The 19239-nt window shown below is 37.7% G+C and overlaps 1 protein-coding gene across 8 annotated transcripts in view; it reads right to left on the bottom strand.

The window, feature by feature from the left end:
• TUT7 (terminal uridylyl transferase 7) overlaps positions 1 to 19031 on the bottom strand; it is a 61128-nt gene extending 42097 nt beyond the window's left edge. For 2 of the 8 annotated variants that reach the window (XM_084897932.1, XM_084897929.1), the window contains exons 1-10: positions 18547 to 19030; positions 16952 to 17502; positions 10741 to 10922; positions 10325 to 10441; positions 9702 to 9879; positions 8024 to 8112; positions 6784 to 6835; positions 4117 to 4186; positions 3148 to 3274; positions 1377 to 1496 (exon numbers count right to left, since the gene is read on the bottom strand). In XM_084897932.1, the coding sequence (XP_084754058.1) occupies positions 1377 to 1496; positions 3148 to 3274; positions 4117 to 4186; positions 6784 to 6835; positions 8024 to 8112; positions 9702 to 9879; positions 10325 to 10441; positions 10741 to 10922; positions 16952 to 17471 (1455 nt within the window). In that variant the 5' untranslated portion in view covers positions 17472 to 17502; positions 18547 to 19030. Of the gene's footprint in view, positions 1 to 1376; positions 1497 to 3147; positions 3275 to 4116; positions 4187 to 6783; positions 6836 to 8023; positions 8113 to 9701; positions 9880 to 10324; positions 10442 to 10740; positions 10923 to 16951; positions 17503 to 18192; positions 18345 to 18546 lie in introns of those variants that run through there. The other 6 variants (XM_084897935.1, XM_084897934.1, XM_084897931.1 and 3 more) reach the window with 5 other exon arrangements.
• Positions 19032 to 19239: the final 208 nt, after the last annotated feature.

The following is a 19239-nucleotide window of genomic DNA, read 5'->3' as shown; positions in this document are numbered from 1 at the left end:
TAAGGACTTGCTAAGTGACTCAAAAAACAAATCGCTCTTACAGAAAATATGAGGTGCGGTGACTGTTAGATTTATATATTCAATATTTATCTTTAATTATGTAGCTTATTATTATTATTTTTTTGGTTGGGTTTTGAAGAGTAAAACATTTCTAAAGAGCTTATCAATATTTTTCTCTATTGATGTGGCTTGCACTTTTAGTTTTCTACCTAAGAAATCCTTGCTTATCCCCAGGCTGCAAAGATTTTTCTCCTAGGCTTTCTTCTGGGCATTTTATAGTTTTAACCATGTCATGCATGTCTCTGATTCATTTTGAGTTAATTTCAGGGTATGCTGTAAGGCAAAGATTTAATGTTCATTTACAGATATCTAGTTTTTCCAAGATCAATTGTTGAAAAGATTTCCTTTCCTCCAATGAATTGCTTAATTGGGGCAAACTGCTTAATTGGGGCAAGTCATTCGAATTTCAGACATGGATGTGACAGAAAGCATTATCCACTAACAGTTGACTTTGTTCTCTCATTCTTTTTTCCCACCAGAGAAGAGCAGTCTAGCAAAGATACCTTCTCAAGGCCCTGAATTCTTTCATTTTAGTTCTAGAAACACAAAGAGAGCTCCCTTCAGCAACCTGACACAGAGTGGACTGAAACTCCTATTATTCCAGGACAGAGTTTATAAGGGGCTTATCTTGCTAAGATAAAGACTAAAGTCTTTATTCCTGGGTCTTGGCAGATAAAGGATGTTGCTTAATTCTTAATCTATTAAGTAAAGAAAAAATTATCCCCATCCCTCTATGCATGCACAGTAAGTAACTACTACTCTGATAAATGTTCCTTAAATATTGAGAATTCTACATGTGGTAAGAAGAAAGGTAGTTAAAATATCCAAATGTTCCAAAGTTAGCTTTTCCCTGAGACTTTCTATAAAATAAGTGTACACAGATTTTATTAAGATAAATACCTCGGCATTAAAAGAGAGTTTAATTGTTCTTAAAGATAGTACAAAATATTATTCAAGAGGTGATTACTAAATTCTGCATTAGAAGCAGTTCTTATATCAAATTATAATTCTATACCCTGATACAGTGTGTACCAAATGATAAATATATTACAGGTTCACATTCTCTTGTTTGAAACCCTCAGGATCATATGTGTTTCACAAGTGTTTTCTTCAATTTAGAATAGTTCTCCCAGAAAAGGATAGAGCAGCATTTTGTAAACAAATACATTAACATTTCAGCAGTTAAATATATGAGTATTCACAATAGGATAAATAAATTCATGTCAATTCTGAGTAGGATTTTAGATTTTGAAATTATGCACAGGTATTGTGTGGTCCTGTAAAAAATATCAATATTGAATACTGAAGTTTTATACCCATGATCCTAGATAAACAGGCAGAAGGGGCTCTTTCCTCTGCTGAAGAAAGAAAACAGTCATCAGGGCAAACACATATGGTGGCAAACCTCCTTCTTCAGGGCGATCTATGCTGCAAAGCTACAAAGGAGAGAAAAAGAGGATAAGCTTTCATTTGTACCAACTTGTTATATAATTTGGTCTAAAACCTGTCACTTATTTTCCTTTTATCACATGATTTACTCATTAAATAAAACACCACAGTGACAAAATGTAAAATGTCTTTATACTTTTGGAGCAACCACATACTGTGGTTTTGAGTAACAGCTTTAATTTCAACATTTTAATCTTATTAACACATATTTGTAAAGGATCCTAAAATACCATTTGCTGTTTCATTTTTTTCACATCCACAGTAAACCTACTGCCTTGAAAATGCAAGCTTTGACCAAATAAGTGATCAGGGGAGAGAATGTGGGCAGATTCATTAACACTAACAAAAACAACTTAAAAGTAATGGTCTAGCCTGGCAAGAGTGGCTCAAATGGTTGAGCGTTGTTCTGTGCACCAAAAGGTTGCTGGTTCAATTCCCAGTGAGTCACATACAGAAGGCAACTGATTGATGTTTCTCTATATTTCCTCCCTCTATGTGTATAATCGGGTGAGGATTAAAATAAAAAGAATGGACTATTTTGTGATAAAGCAGGAGGTAGTTTTCAAAAAAGGCATACTGCAATTATCAACTTACCCAGTTAAGAGTGGGGTACTCTCTGTTTAGCCTTGACATAAGCCACAGGAACTATACACACAGTTTGTTTTTTAAAAAAATATATCTTTTACTGATTTTTTACAGAGAGGAAGGGAGAGGGATAGAGAATTAGAAACATTGATCAGCTCCCTCCTGTACATCCCCTTCCCCACTGGGGATGTGCCTGAAACCAAAGTACATGCCCTTGACTGTCATCTGCAGGCTGACGCTCTATCCACTGAGCTAAACCAGTTAGGGCTGTATGCATTGTTACTGCTATATATTAATCAGTAAAGCTTTGGGTTTTTCTCTATAAAGCACCTGAAGAGCAACTCATTTTTGTAGTCATGATGAGACCTTACATTTTGGGGTGATGTTAAATTCTCTACTGGCATTTTAATTGAGATATTGTATTTAAAACATTATGAAAATGTAAGCAAGGCCAGACAGTGGCTTTCGTTTTTTGGAGTCTCTGGTATATTACTGGAAATGAAGCTTTATCTCAAACTTTCTGGTGTCTTATAATCACCTGATAAAACTAGTTAAAATGTAAATTCTTGGGCCATTATCTTCTAGGATTTGACTCGCAAATCTTATTTATAATATGCACTATAAATCTTTTGAGCAATACTACTACACAGTGAAACAGAAACAATGAATTTCCCTTTCTGTGCACATTAAAATTTCTGTTCTGCCCTAGCTGGTTTGGCTCAGTGGACAGAGCATTGGCCTGTGGACTGGAGGGTACCAGGTTTGATTCTGGTCAAGGGCACATGCCCAAATTGTAGGCTTGATCCCCAGTAGGAGGCAGCCGATTGATGATTCTTTCTCATCATCAATGTTTCTACCTCTCCCTCTCTCTTCCTCTCTGAGATCAATAAAATATATATTTTTAAAAATTTCTGTCGCAATATTCAGATGCCTACTCTCTTCGTATTTATAAATATGCATCCAAACTTTAAGATTAAATTAACCATACAAAAATCAAAGCATACTGCCTATGCATACACAGAATGTATTCACAAACTTAAGCACTAGACCTACCTTTGCCCAGTACCTAAATGCAATCACCAAAGGAACCAGTTTTGGTTCTAGTTTTCCAAGGGCAGATAAGTGATTTGTTGTCAGACAAGCATGTTCATTTCCTGCACTCACTTTACAAATAAGACCACTGGTGGGGGTCAGGGGTAAGGATGGGAAGAAAAAAGAGAAAGATAAAAAGTGTTATATAGGTATTAGGTATATTTTATGCAACAACTAATTTACAATGATAATGAGGACTTTAAAAGTGAAAATAAAGTTAAAAAATAAAAAAAGCCCAAAACTTACTAAATCTTTATGGGTCACTTAAGAAAGTATTTTTGTTGTTGTTTTTTAATAATAAAAAAAATAGGGCAGCCATTTTCTGAGTAAATTTTATTTTCAGAACTAAAAATTACGTACTTTCATACATTAAAACTATTTTGTGTGGAAATTAAAATAAGGGAACACTATAAAATATGTTAAATGAGAGCATGGATTCCTATTTGTAAGTATAAAAGTGTTCTCTCAAGAGTTGGAGAAATCTGCCTAGTAAACAATCATTACAGCCTATAAACCACCCACGTACAGTACTGATAGTACTTCCAGATGGAGGGAGAAATACATGAGTAAAGTCATCTAATTGCTATTTAGCAGTGCTAAAAATGCTGCTAAAAAAGATGGCAAAAGGTGATTTGAGCAAGTAACTGATGAAGTTGTTTTTTACCATGTTGAAATGGGTTAAAAAGCTTCCTTCCTCTATTTTTTCATTTAAAAAAATTTTATTCTTTTCAAAATTAGTTTCCTTTGCATCAATTACCGAAAGTATAGGGAGAAAGCTAGTAGTAAGCCTATGAAATTAACCACATAAGGACTCCATCACTCTAGAAATTAGACTTAAGATTTAGAAGCATAGAAAAAAAAAGGTTTAGTGAAATACACATGCTTTTGGCAAGTTGATATTTAATATATAAACAGCTTAAAGAAACAGACCTTTTCTTTTCTTTGCACACCACCATTGGCACCCTAGCATGAAAATCTGCATTAACATCAATAAAAGAATCTGAGGAAAGAAGACAAAGATGTTAAGTATGTTAATTATATTTTTATTTAGAGAACTAGATAAAGTACAAGTTCTAGTTGTGATTTATCTGCTCAGCCTTTTTCAAAACCATTATTAAGTAAAGCTCCAAGATGACTTGAAAAGGAGAAAGTATTATATTCAAGAATTAAGTAATCATGCTAATTTAAAACCCCTATTTTGTAAAACTATGTTTGAGTGAAAATGACTATATTATTGAATTAGACTGTTTAAATGTTATATGAATAACATTATTAGAAATATGGTAGGCTATTCAAACAAAATTGCTGCAAAAGCTTCTAAAATGGGGACAACTGTCAAATCTATCTGGGAACAAACATTTGTTGATTCATTAATCAGGGTTGGGTCACACCTATTTGCCATTAGAAAGTATTAATTTAAACCACCGTATAAAGCAGATTATCCTTCAGTTTTACCCTCGTGAGTAAATTTTTTTTTTTTTTTTTTTTTTTTTTTTTTTTTAATAAGTTTTTATTTTTCATATTATTACAAATGTTCCTTCCCCCCTCCCCACCATTGCTCTCCTCCACCAGGTTCCCACCCCACCCTCTGCCCTTTCCCCTCTCCCCATTGTCCTCATCCATAGGTGCACAGTTTATGTTCAGTCTCTTCCCACGCCCCCCTCTCCCCTTTTCCTCAAGAATCGTCAGTTCACTCCCCTTCCATACCTCTGATTCTATTATATTCAACAGTTAATATTGTTCATCAGATTTTTTAAATTTCCTTGGTTTTTAGATTCACTTGTTGATAATTACGTATTTGTTGTTCATAATTTTTATCTTTGTTTACTTTCTCTTCTGAAAGAACCCCCTTCAGCAATTCATATAATTCTGGTTTGGTGGTGATGAACTCCTTTAGCTTTTTTTTATTAGTGAAGCTCTTTATCTGGCCTTCGATTCTGAGTGATAGCTTCGCTGGGTAGCTTATTTTTGGCTGTAGGTTCTTGCTATTCATCACCTTGTATATTTCTTGCCATTCCCTTCTGGCCTGCATGGTTTCTGTTGAGAAGTCAGCTGACAATCGTATAGGTGCTCCTTTATAAGTTACTACCTTCTTTGCTCTTGCTTCTTTTAATATTCTCTCTTTATCTTTTGCTCTTGGAATTTTAATAATGATGTGTCTCGGTGTGGTCCTCTTTGGATTCCTTTTGTTTGGAGTTCTGTGCACTTCCTGGACTTGTAAGTCAAATTCTTTCACCAGGTGGGGGAAGTTTTCTGTCACTATTTCTTTCAGTATGTTTTCGATATCTTGCTCTCTCTCATCTTCTGGAACCCCCATAATTCTGATGTTGGTTCGCTTGAAGTTGTCCCAGAGGTTTCTTACATTATCTTCAATTTTCTGGATTCTCTTGCCTTCTAGCTTCTGTGGAGGAGTGTCTTCTGGCTCTTTATGTTCCAAATCTTTGACTTGATTCTTGCGATCTTCCCTTCTGTTTTTAGGACTCTGTAGAATATTTTTTATTTCAGACAATGTATTCTTTATTTCTTGTTGTTCCCTTATCATTTCTTGATGGTCTCTTTTCATATCCTCATAGGCCTTATCCATCTTTTCTAGGAAATTCTTGAAAAACCTTATAAGCGTAGATTTGAACTCTATATCCAGGCGCTTTTTGTCCTCCATTTCTTTCGTTTGTGATCTATTTTGTTGTCGCATTTCGCAGTTACAGATGGGACGGGGTTTCAGGGTGGAGCCTGCAGCTTTGGCTTCCGTCAGCCCTGCCCTATGCGGGTCCTTCAGTGCTCGCTGCCGGCGCCTCTGAGAGAAAGGTGCCCTCGATTTTCGCCTGCTGCCAAACAGTCTATGCTCTCCCACAATGAGCCCGGTATTGGGGTTCAGTTCAGTTGGAAGTGGAGTTGGAGGTGGCGTTCACAGCAGTCTGGAGCCCCAGTCTCCTTCCCGTCAGGGCAATCCCGCGGCACAGCCGGCCGTCCCTTCTCTGCTCGCTGTGTGCGCGCCTCCGGGACCTCCTTTCTCCGCTACCCCGGGGTTCCGACTTACAGCCCAGCTCCCTCTGGCTGAGCCTGAGTCCCCGGGGTCTGGCCCAGAACGGGGGTTCAGAGCAGTCAGGGGCCCAGCACAGTCGGAGTTTTATCTCCTTTCCGCTTGGGAATGCCCGCCAGGCACTCGGCCTCCCTCCTCTCCGGCTCCGTCCTCTCTGCGCGCGCCGCGTGTCTCCGTACCTTAGGCTTTTACAGCTCCTCCGTGCTTCCTTCTGGTTTTCTCCTTGCTTCTTGTTGTAGGATTTCCAGTCAGTCGACTTTCCTGTAGTTCTGGGTAATGTCCATTTTATATTTTAGTTGTATTTTATTAAAATTGTTGTGTGCGGCTGCGGCTAGTTGCCTACCCGAGCAGCCATCTTGGATTCTCTCTCGTGAGTAAATTTTACATATTTTGTGTCTTCTTAGACTTGGTCTAAGGTTCATTTAATCTTTACAAATTGTGACATTATTATCAAGCTAAATAATGACTTCCGGTTTTCAAAGTTTCAGAAATGATATATTCAAATTATAAACAAAAGAAACATTTAAAAGCAAAATGAAGAAAGAATCTGGTCTTACCACTGTTCTTTAAACATTCCTGAACAAGTAGGAGAACATCTGGCTGGGACATCTAGAAAATAGATCAATGAATATATCAAATTATCTGTAAGTATTATACTTTTCACTGAGATGATATACAGTCATCTGAAATTATTCAAACTAGATAGCACATTACGACCAGAGTAAAGAAATTAATCACTATGTTGGTCAGGGACAAAGAAATGAGCACCAAATGAGGATGAATATGGGCAAAGGAGACCTACTACACAGTTAACTCCAAATTAATTTCTGAGTTACTTAGTCTCTCAGCAAATCTCAAAAGTTGTGGCTAGAAGTTGACATACTGTAAACAATATTACCTCTCTCACTCTAAGAGACTCAGTGAATATTTGCTAAATGAATGAATGAATCAAAATAAATTCTGTGCTGATAAATTACTAATCATAATTTAAGGTTAAAAGAATAGTAAAATCTATTGATCAGCTGACCATGGAGCAATAGTACAGGACGGCAAAGAATGAGGCCAGGAAATAGAACATCTGTGGGTGGATTTGTATTTGAACTAGCAACCAGGTCAATTAAATTGACACAAACCATCTACACACTGGACTATGGTAACCACCAGTAGATAAATGTATAATTTACTAAAGTGCCTTCCAATTTTAACATTCTGACTCATCAAAAGTTTTTTGAGTCATATTTAAACCAGAAAGCTAGGTCAAGTGTGGTTCTTCAAAAGCATAATTATTCTTGAGTGGCTGGGGATAATAGGATGGAATAATAATAATAAAAAAAAGAGCATAATTATTTTAATAAAGTAGTTGTATAAAAGAGGAAACCCAGAAGCAAATTAAGCTTTCAGGTCATAAAAGTTATTTATCAACATTGCTTAACATCTAAAATTCTTTCCAGCGCTGGAAAGTTGACTTTGCCAAGGTAATTTAATCATTTCAAGTTACCTGAACCTAAATAGTCCCATAAGATTCACATGGTAAGAATACCAGTATTTGATGTATGAGAGATTTAAAGAGTAAAGTAAGTATGAAAAGCTATAGAGTATTTGAAATAATGCCCTAAAACTGAAGACACGTAAAAGAACATAAAAATAGAAATTTTCTGAAAAAAAGCTGCCACCAATTATACTTAAACAAATCTGAAAATCTCTAAACTATATTTATATTTGAAATATAGCTCACATTTGAAAAAAAGAATTTCCATACCACTCTATGAAAATTCCAACATTTAATTTTGTACTTACAATGGCTGGAAATTGAATGTCAATGTTTACATCCGAATTTTTGAAACCCAATTGGCTACAGGATGACCCATATAATCTTAGAGAACATTCTAAAAAAGAAAAAAAAAGAAAAAAGTAAATAAAAGTCATAAATAAGGTAAAATTTCTTGCAAGTTATAACAAAGCACTGCTATTTCAGAAATAGAATCATCAATTAAAACTATACACAAAAGCAAAACACTATTCAAGTCTGGCATAAACAAAGGATAGCAAGGGTGACTCTTTGCTCTTCCCTTGTGTTGTGTTGTGTTGTGTTATGTAATGTTATGTAATAGGGAAGACTGCATGGACAGTGATTTAGCATAAGGGCAACTCTTTTCAGTTGTAAAACATATTTTAAAAATTCCTAAATTATTTCACATTTTGTGCAAAAAATAATACTTGCTATCATTTTTTTCATGTTTAAATGTGAAAGTGAAAAAGAAATGGCTAGCTTTGTTTTATATTTATAAACCTGGTGGTATACTAAAGAGTTAACGCAAACACTTCACCTTTTAGAAAGGCCACATAGGTGTAATTTACTATAAAGATTGTGTTTCTATACACCAATAATCATAAAAATGACCTTCAGCTTAAAGTTTTTTAATAGTAATACTCATATTATAAACAAGCAGCATTTAACATAATATAATCCCTTTGGGAAAACTTTTGAAAAATAATTATATAACTGATACAATTTAAAACACTAGGCAACATGTGATTATATGGCCTTTATTAACCACTCAATGTTTTACCACTATTGTGCCAAATTTTTATCCTTTCTCATCAGGAAACTTTGTGGGTACCCTCCCCCCACGCCCCCCCAGATTAAGTCAAGTGATTTCTTTGGGCTTTAAAAGTTTCTCATGGAAAAAATACATTCAATTTTACAATGGAAGTCTATGGCAAAAAAAACCCACCAAAATTATAAGTGACTTTTTGGGAACTATCTACAACATAATGAGGTCCCTATATAATGAAATGAGCAGATTCCACCCTTTATTTTTATGAAAGCATGTATGAATATGAGTGATATACTATATGTAATGATCTCACTGTGGAACTAATGGTTCTATGGGTAATGAGGTAATAATTAAAACAGTGATTTCAACCCTAGCTATATTTTAGAATCACTTGAGGAAAATTCTAAAAAATAGTTTCCCATGGTTCCACAGACATAATATGGAGAATGAATTCACCAGTACACAAAATCTATTACATATTAGTTTGCAAAACTCATTTTAGATATTATAAGTCTTTTAAGTGTGGTTAAATAGAACCTTTTTTATTTTTATTTTAGAACCTTTTACAGATATGTGAAGCTGACTCCAATATACTTTTTATTTTAACTCAAAATATTTTGTCAATTTAAATAGGTAGAATGGTAATCAAATATATACATAAGAGTCCCATAGTGCCCCACTAACATGGGGTATTTAATTTCAAGTACATGCACATAATAAAATTCATAATGAAAACAGGTTTAATGATAATACATGTAAAAATCTTTGCTTCCTCAGGGGAAGTCAGGAAAAACAAAAACAGGCAAAAAGTAAAGATATGGCAAATCAATATCTATTAGGTGAAAATTATTTACTACTAGGAAAAATGATTGAAGTACCTTTAGCTAGCTAAATAGAAAAATAAATCTAGAAAATACCTGGTAACTTGTGTTGAAACACATTTTCCATGATACGTTTAATTTCTAGTCTCTGTTCCAAGTTCTCATTGAGTAACCCAAACTCCTGTACAACTTTGTCAATGGCAATGCCAATTGCATTTATCTGGGAGGGTGTAGGCGGTGGTAATGTAGTGAGCAACTCTTCCTCCTGCTTCTCCTTTTAAGATCAATGATGAGATTAAAAAATGACACACATTTTTAACCTTCTACCATTTACCAAGACAACACTATAGTATATTCTTAGCCTTCCCTTTTACTTTAGCTATGTTAGTTTTCATGTTATCAAACATTTCTTCATGCATATAAAGTGATAATAAAGGGAAGACAGGAATAAGAAAAAGTGCTAAAGAAGAATATTAAAAACAGCAATGACAAGTTATTTTTTTACTGGCATAATGACATATACTTAATTCTATCAATGACTTTGTTCATCTTCATCTCCTTAAGGAAGTTCATAAGACTACCCAGCAAAACATGTCTGAGCAGCATCAAGTACTTTGAGTAAATTCAATAATATAGAATTCAGTTATTAAGGAGAAGAAAGTCACGAAGACAAGAAATAACTGACAGATAAACATTTGTTTTGGTTACACTAAACTTACCTTAATGTTTTTCTTGTGCCTCTTCTCTTTGATATGCTTATGAGCAAATGGAATAGATTCAATGAAAACATCACAAAGTTTGCAGGTATACTTTGCTGTAGGGTAGTTCCTTGGTCGCTATAATTTAAAGAGATTTATAGATATATATCCTCAAAACTATAGGTCAACAAAAATTAGGCAGAAAATGATTTCCCCTCCATTTTAAAAATTGTTACTTTGTTACTGTCACTTTATTACTATCCTAATAGTCATTTTTATTTAAGTAACTCATTAAATCAAACTCTCTCTTGTAGCTTGTAGTCCTTCAATACTAATAACCAAAGTAGGATATCTAATTCATCAAAGCACATATCCCCAATTACTAACAGTTTGAACAAAACAAGGATTTTAACTAACAAATAAAAGATGTTAGTTACCCTTTTCAGCCTGTCAATGCAGTCCCTTTTCAGTCGCTCCTCAGCCTGCTGTAAGCCCAGGAGCTCCTTTGCTGAAAGCACAGACTCGTCGATCACAGGGCCTTCCAACTCCCCGTCCAGGTCACTTTCCCCATTTCTAGTCCTCCGTGGCTTCCTAGGTCTGGACTTCTGCCTCTTGTCTTCTTAAGTTAAGAAAGAAGTATTATTGGTGATATTAAATAACAGAACTGACTAAAAAGCAGAATTTATGTATTAAGGAAATCGTGTAATATCTGAATGACAACTGAACACCGAGCATAAGGAAAGGGACAGGCATGGATAGGATGCCTGAATACTCATTAAGCACCTCGTCTAGATACATGAATACATAGAAATAGGTGCTTTTTAAACGTAAAAGGAATTCTACTTCAATCATATAATTTGGTTGTATCATCTTTTTGGTATATTGCTGAAAGTATCCTCTGTAGGCGAGTATACCTGTTCTAATATACCTAATATGTCATCATAATATATAATATATATGTATCTACTATATTCTAATATCAGGGGCCTGGTGCATGAAATTTGTGCACATTAAAAGGGAATTATTTAGAGGGGATATTTTAATATTGCTATTTGCCCTTTCCCTATAGTGGAAGTGACAGAGATAAAAGAAATTAGTAAAATGTATATGAAGATCTCCTTTGTCAAGAGTCTGAGGTGTGCCTCGGGACCTAGAGTCAAGTCCCCCCAACACTGCTCGCACCTCAAAATTGCACGAGACCCAGACCTGGCCAGCCCCGCAGGGCTGGGGGGGCGCAGTCTTAGGTTCCCTGACCCTGGGATACGGCCTCAGGTTCTTTGGTCCCGGGAGTCACAGCCTCAGGTTCCCCTGTCAAGCCCTGCCAGGCCGGCGGGGAGGGGAGTCGTGACACAGCCTTAGGGGTGGGGCCTCAGCTCCCCCACATCAAGCTCTGCCGGGAGGGGGGCACAACCTCAGGTCCCCCAGCCTGGTGCCAGGGTGTGGCCTCTGATTCCATGCCCCCCTCTCCCCCTGTCCTGGCACCAGGGGCCCCAGCATGAGGGCGCGATGACCATTTGCATATTAGCTCTTTATTATATAGGATAATTGTAAATATACCTGTTATCCTAATTAAAACTACCCACATTTACTTTCACTTTCATAAGTGAACAATATCAATAGCACAGATGGACAATATATTTCCAAAGATCTCAGAAATTAGCTACATTCTTATCTAAAGTGAAAATTCAGTCTTCACATAATTGTCCCCCCACAATAATATCAAGAAGTTTAAGCCAAAATTTCATTTACTGAGGACAACCATTTTCCATTTTATCTTTACTTTCATTTTCACTTCTTTAATGGCATGCACACTGAATATATTTCAAAGGAAGAAACAATTAGCAGCTGAACTAAAAATTTTCTGTAAGTATACACTAATTCTCACTTGTTTATAGACTATGCTGTTCTACAATCTTATAATAAATGAATCTGTCACTTCTTAAAAAAAAAATGTGTAACTTTTAACTTGTGAAACTAAAGGTAATTGTGCGATTGCTTTATAAAAAATTTGTCTTAAATAACTTTGATAACTTCCCTTAAGTCCTGAAAAATGAAACTATTAGTAACACATGCAATTAAGGTTAAATTCATTTCTCCAATTAAAATTGTGGTAATGGACTGAATGACTTGAATGGAAATAGAGCTTCTAAATGGCTTATCAATAACTAGTCTGAAAATAGAAACCTGCAATGCCCTGCATAAGGCAATTCCTATTAAGTTTCCATTGGAACTTATTACTTGTATAGCAGGTACAATAAGTCGGTTAATTGGGGGGAAAATGGTCAGAAAAGGGAGATGTAGGACCTTTACTTTACAAAAGCTATCTGCCAATAGTTCTAAAGGGAAATCAGCAAGCACTGTGTTCAAACTACCATCAGGTGAATATAGTGAAATTCTGCCAACAGTTTCTGTACTAAGTAAGAGGCAATTAAACAAAATTAATGAAGAATTAGGACAAATACAGTTTTATTTTTAAAAGCAATCAACACAGACCAAACAAAATAGTAAAAAGTAGTCATTGGAAGAAAAAAAAAAAATTAGTCTACACCTTAATACCTGCTTTTAAATACTCCCCCTACTCCCAATTAAAATATAAATCTTTTAAGGACAGTACTCTTGGTCTGCCCTGAACTTCTGAGATAGGCACTTCTTTTACTTTAAAGGTATGTCTATTTTCATTTAATTCACTTGTCATTACCAACTTTAAAAAATTGCATCTGACTTCAGTATTCAGGACAGAACTTTCTCACTTAGGCAAATACTCATTAGAGATTTATACCAATATGTGCAATACCCATTAGGAAAGTCCATATTAGTCAAAAACACTAAGAGATATAGAACCAAATTCCTTTTTTTAATCCCTCTTCTCTTTCCCACTCACAAAGACTGCTTAAATATAACTATATTTGCTGTCATTTTCTAGAAAGAATGACTTCAATTTCCCTCCAGAGAACACAATTAACTCCTTATTATTTTTATACAGAGAAGTAAGTGGCTACAGAAATTCTGTCTGATGCAGATGATAACAGCAGCTACCATTACAGAATATTTTATTACACAACAGATGCAATAAAAAGCAGTTTATATGGCATTGCCTCATTTAATCCCTACAGTGATCCTGTCATGGATGCTAAAAATTACTCCCATTGTACAGATTAGGGAAATGCTAGTCCAGGAAAATAAGTGACTTGTGCAGAGACACATGACTAAGTCAAAGGAAAGGGATTTGAAACAGATTAAAGCATAGGTGAAATTCTTAAATTCAGCCTTGTAACAATATACAGTAGTTCTAAAAAGAACTAATTAAAATCTCTTCTTGAAGCAAATTCATTCATAACTGGAACAGACCAGTACTGATAAGGTAATGTAACCTTATGAACCTCACAGGCCTGCATAGTAAAAATGATCAAATAAAATCTAGCTGTTGGGAATCAGGAAAGCAAAGCTAGGTTTTGCTAAAAAAATTTTTCCATAATTACTTAGACTACCTGGCTTATCCCAAGTTTTTTGGTAATATGAATGAATTCTCTAGATACAGTATTCTAAGTTTCCCATATTTTACTTGCATATGAACCATTATTCCATTCACAAAGGACATGTATATTTGAGTGGATGCTTTCCAGCTAAGATTATTAATGGAACTGTCCCAAATATGATAAATTGGCAACCTATGATATTTGAGAGATGAAATGTGAGTGGTAATAGAGAACTGAAAAATAGTATTAAAAACAAAGCAACTTGAGATAATTTCACTACATTTTCTCACATCATTTAATAAGACCCTTCCTTATCAAGACAATTTTGATTTCAGGAAAATTTCAGTTCCTTTAATGAAATCCTTTTTAGGAATCTCTGAGTGCAATACAAAGTTTAAATTTCTCTCTATAGTGAGCAATGTTATACCAAAGTTTAATATTTTCTGTATGAAGATTTTCAAGAAATAGAGACTGAAAAGACCTTTAATTAGCATTTGTGAAAGAATACACCTGCATTTCACAGAAAGAAAACACGGGAACTTTCAATAAAAAGACAGTGAAGACATATTTCCTGTTCAAAACCTCTTAAAATCAAACCAACTTATTTTAAAACAAAACACAATTACAATATAAGAGGTTTTTGGTATGTAAACAATCCCTTTTAATATCTTTCTGGTTGCAAACTATTGATCTATAAGTCTTTCTTTTCATAATGCTGCTCAACATCAAATTTTCTTTTCTAAAAAGCCAACTACTGGCTAACTCAATTAAAATGTCCATGTCCCACAGACACAATAATACACAAATACTTAAAATCACACAAACTTTTAAAAAGAAAAACACAAATTGCAAGTCCAGAAATCATCAATGCATGTTCAGTTTGCCTCTGCCAGATTTCCGGTCCAGCGATGCTGAGTTAGCAGCCAGAGCAGCACAGTACGCGATTTCAGTTTCATTTCCTCATCTACCATTCTACATAAACAAGTCTGGATAATTTTAACTCCTCTGAGCCACAACTTCCTGCTTTGTAAAACTGTGATTCTACCTTTGGTATATCACCACAGACAATTCCTTCAAGTTCTTTACAGCTTCAAGGTTTCAGAGGCTAAGGTTGGATCTCTCCCATCCATTTGATTCCTAATACCTCTTTCTGTTTTGGCTATTTGATTCAAAGCATTTTCTTTTGCTTTTCCTATTTAAAAAAATATAAAATAACACCTTTTCTCCCATTTTATACTTTCATAAGGCCCTCTAAAGATAGAACATGATGTTTTTCCTACTAAGACTTCTAAATGTACAGATGACCTGTAAAAGTGCTAGCTAGTTTGCAACTCATTCTATATAGCCCTTTCCTTCAGCCACAATTGGCTTCCTTGCTCTTCCTGGAATGTACATGCTCTGTCATAGCCTTTTCACAGGGGTGGGAGTGGAGGACATTCTCCTCAAAAATTCCCAGTGGTGGCCCTCTCACTACCTCAGTGAGGGCTATCTTGATCAATCTATTTAAAAAGTGTCAACAGCCTCTCCCTTACGCCATAGGCCCAGCACTCCATTTCTTTCATTATTTTATAGCCAGTCAGGAAGTGCTTTAAGTTTTTAGGAAGAAATTGGCATAGTAGAGTACATATTTTTTAATAGGAAGCAAACCAGTAGTGATGATGGAGGCAGAGTGTTTATTTAGCTAGTAGATTTGGTAGTAGAGATGAGGAAGAACTACAGACTGGGAATATAAAGAAGACAGATTTCAGTAGGAAAATTAACAGGAATAAATTTGGTGGTAAAATTAGTAGGTCATAACTTATTCAAAAGGGGAAGGGAAAAAAAAGGGGGAAGGAAGGGGAAAAGAACATAACTAAGTTGCTTTAAAAAAAAAAAAAAGAAAAGAAAAAGCAGGCAGCCCGGCCAGTTTGCTCAGTGGTTAGAGTTGGCCTCAGACAGAAGGGATTCAGGTTCTATTCGTCAAGGGCATGCGTCTTGGTTGCAGGCTTGATCCCTGGCCTGACCGTGTGGGAAGCAACCATGTGGGCTCATGTGGGAAGCAACCAATCGATGTATCTCTTTTGCATCAATGTTTCTGTCTCTCCCCTTCCTTTCTACTATCTTTAAAATCAATGGGAAAAATATCCTTGGTGAGGATTAACATTCACAACATCAAAGTCAACAAACCTAATAGCCCATTTTTCAACGAATAATTTTCTGAGCATACTTTGCATTTTTAGACTAATATTAGTTTTGTTTTCTATGAATGTATGGCTTTACTTCATTTTAGTAATTACTGTCCCTTAGATAAAAACAGTTTTCTTGTTTACAGATATCATAGATACATGGACAAAACCTACTCACCTTTTAGAAAACTGTATAATTACTTTGGGGCATTATCTAACACGTAGGGCACCCAGAATAGGCTTCTGGTTTGAAACTAAAAGCTTTTATGTGTATTTCTGACTTCTAAACTTATTAAGTCTAAATACCTTTATAAAATTCACTTTGTTTAAAAAATATTTTATTGATTTTTTTACAGAGAGGAAGGGAGAGGGAGAGAGAGAGAGAGATATCAGCTGCCTCCTGCACATCTACTAATGGGGATGTGCCCACAACCAAGATACATGCTCTTGACCAGCATCAAACCTGGGACCCTTGAGTCTGCAGGCCGATGCTCTATCCACTGAGCCAAATCGGCCAGAGCTAATGCTCACCTTTGAGGGGAAAAAAAAAAATCTTGGACTACCCTCCAATCCCTCTGTGGCAGAAAATATATGAGTCTATATTGTGCTTTTATATCAAATAAAAATTTTAGAATCTTCACAGTCTGTCATTTACATTATTCAAATACAAAACTGTGATACATGATTTAGAAATTATATACACACACCCAGAAATTATGATATAGTCTCCCGGAGGATATGATCACCCTCTTATGTAAAAAGCACCAACAGGAAATATGTTGACTAAAGTAAAATGAGCATTATGGCAAAGGAAACTTTTAAAGGGACCAATATATACACATATCACAACTGCAAACCCTTAAAATAATTATATTAAATAAGCAGAAACTATGAAAAACTTGAACTGCATTGCTGAAAATAAAACTCATTTGGATGAAAAAAAAAAAAAAAAAAAAAAAGACTTTGCTGACTTTGGGTTGTTAACTTGACAAATTGCAACACATTACCGTGGCTTCCTGCTTCCACTTCTGACATGGTTTCCGGGCTTGTCGGGTCTTTATGAAACAGCCGCCTTACAGTTCTGCAGCCTCTTCCGTCTTGCCACCGATATCCATCTTCACTTTCTTGAAAGGGCTCTCTTCTCGGTCGGTTCATCACAGGAATTCTAGGTCCTACTTTGTATTCTCGCCAACTCTCCGAATTACCAGCGAGTTCATCTGACAGCCATCTCTTACTCTGATCTCTGTGGTTGTCGTTTACCCAAAGGGGTGGACTGTAAATCGGGTTTTTAAATGCATAAGGATTGCTGGAAACGGCATACGGTCCTTTTCTAGGAGTGTTCCCATAGTTCCCCGGCGTTACTTTTCTCTTGGGAAGGCCTTTTTCCATTTTATTGCTATGGCCTTTAGCACAATCATCCGTTACTAAATAATCTTGTTGAGGGTGACCCCTTCTGAAATCCTCATCTTCCGCAGCTCCCCGGTCCTTAGCACGCTTCACAAAATAAGGTTTGGCTGCATCTCCCATGGTCTTCCACTTCACTTTTCTTACTTTGCACCTGGAAAGAAAGCATTTTTTGGGGAAAATCAAACTATAACAAGATATTATACCTAGAGTACAAAATACCCCATATATTGCACGGATGCTCAAAAGCCCATAAGAGATCCCTCTCCCCACCTAATTTCCACCACATTCCAATAACCAGTGTATTACACTAGAAGTTAGGAGGCTTATCCTATGATATTCATCATGAAAATTAGTACCTACTATGTAACATGAAGATTAAACCTGTGACTAAGGGAAGCTGCCTATATAGTCTTGAGAACTGTGGTATTAAAAAATGTTACTCAGCCGAAACCGGTTTGGCTCAATGGCTAGAGCGACGGCGACGGCCTGCGGACTGGAAGGTCCCAGGTTCTTGATTCCGGTCAAGGGCATGTACATGGGGATGTGTTTCGGGCACATCCCCGGTGGGGGGTGTGGAAGAGGCAGCTGATCAATGATTCTCTCTCATCGATGTTTCTAACTCTCTATCCCTCTCTGTAAAAAAAAAAAAAAAAAATCAATAAAATACATTTTTAAAAAATGTTACTCATACCAAACTTTACCTATAGGACAAAAGCGCTTCTCTTAAAACAACAAAAACAAAACCCTTTATCCCAAGCCAACACTGTTAGAAAACTCCCGAAACAAGTCTTTAAAACTCCACGTTTCCGTCCCTCCTCCGCGCCCCGGGACCACGGCTCACCTCCCCGCCCCTCTTTAGAACGATGGCTTCGATCGCTGGGGTGACGGAGGCCCCTCCGAGGCTCCGCTCCAGTCCAAGGGGCTGGGCTTCCAACCAAGACACAACTCCAGCTACTCTTCCCCGACCTGCTTCTCCACCCCAAAACAAGTTTGTGTTTTGGTCACAAATTGCAATTTCCCCCTCTACGATCCCCATCTGATCGCCTCCCGTCCGTCCCCCCCCCCCCCCCCCCCCCCCCGCCAATCTGCCTCAGTTTCCACCCTCTGGGGCCGGAGGTGGAGAAAGGGGAAGCGTCCCCCCACTCCCCCCGGCCACGAAGCCACCGCGGGTCCCAGGAAGCAGGAAGTGACCTACCTTCCCGATGGGTTCCGAGGTCCCCCAGGTCGGCCAGGGGGCCGAGGCCGAGCGCTTCCACCGAAACCCCTTCTCCTTCGGCCCCCGCTGCAGGGTCTGACAGAAGGCGAAGGGACGGGCTCGAACCTGAGCGCTCAGTCCCCGCTGGCCTGGCAACCGGGACCGAGGCCAGCGGAGGATGAAGCCGCCAACGTAACTCCGGGGCGGAGCCCGTCCTCCAGTCTGGGCGCCGGAGAACCTGGCGGAGGCTCACCCCGGAGGCGAGTCCGGGAGGGACGCGAAGAGAAGGCGCTCGGAACACTCCACCTCCGCGGCGGCGGCGCTCCCCCGCCTCCTTCGGCCCTGGCTGGGCTCCCTCCCTGTGTTTTCTTTCGGCCCCACTTCCGGCGCTCAGCGCTGGCTCATTGTGCGCGATTGGGAGACGGGGGCCGCCCCCGCCGGAGAGCTCCGCTGCTCACGCCGGAAACGCGCGCCCTTCCGAAGGCCCGCCCGCCCGCCTCCAGCCCCGCCTCTCCCGCCTCCGCGACGCCCCGCCCACTTCCGCCACCGCCGCCACGACGCCCCGCCCACTTCCGCCCCGTCGCCGCCGCCGCGCGCTGGCTCTCGGGAGAACGGGCTGTCCCTCCTCGCCCCAGGTCTCCTCTCTACCGGGGGAGCTTAGGAAGGAAACCTCTGGTTCTCCCGGGTAGGCTC

Source organism: Pipistrellus hanaki (assembly GCF_964339955.1).
Source record: "Pipistrellus hanaki genome assembly, chromosome: 11".
Taxonomy (NCBI): Eukaryota; Metazoa; Chordata; class Mammalia; order Chiroptera; family Vespertilionidae; genus Pipistrellus; species Pipistrellus hanaki.
This window is presented reverse-complemented; position numbering and strand designations above follow the sequence as displayed.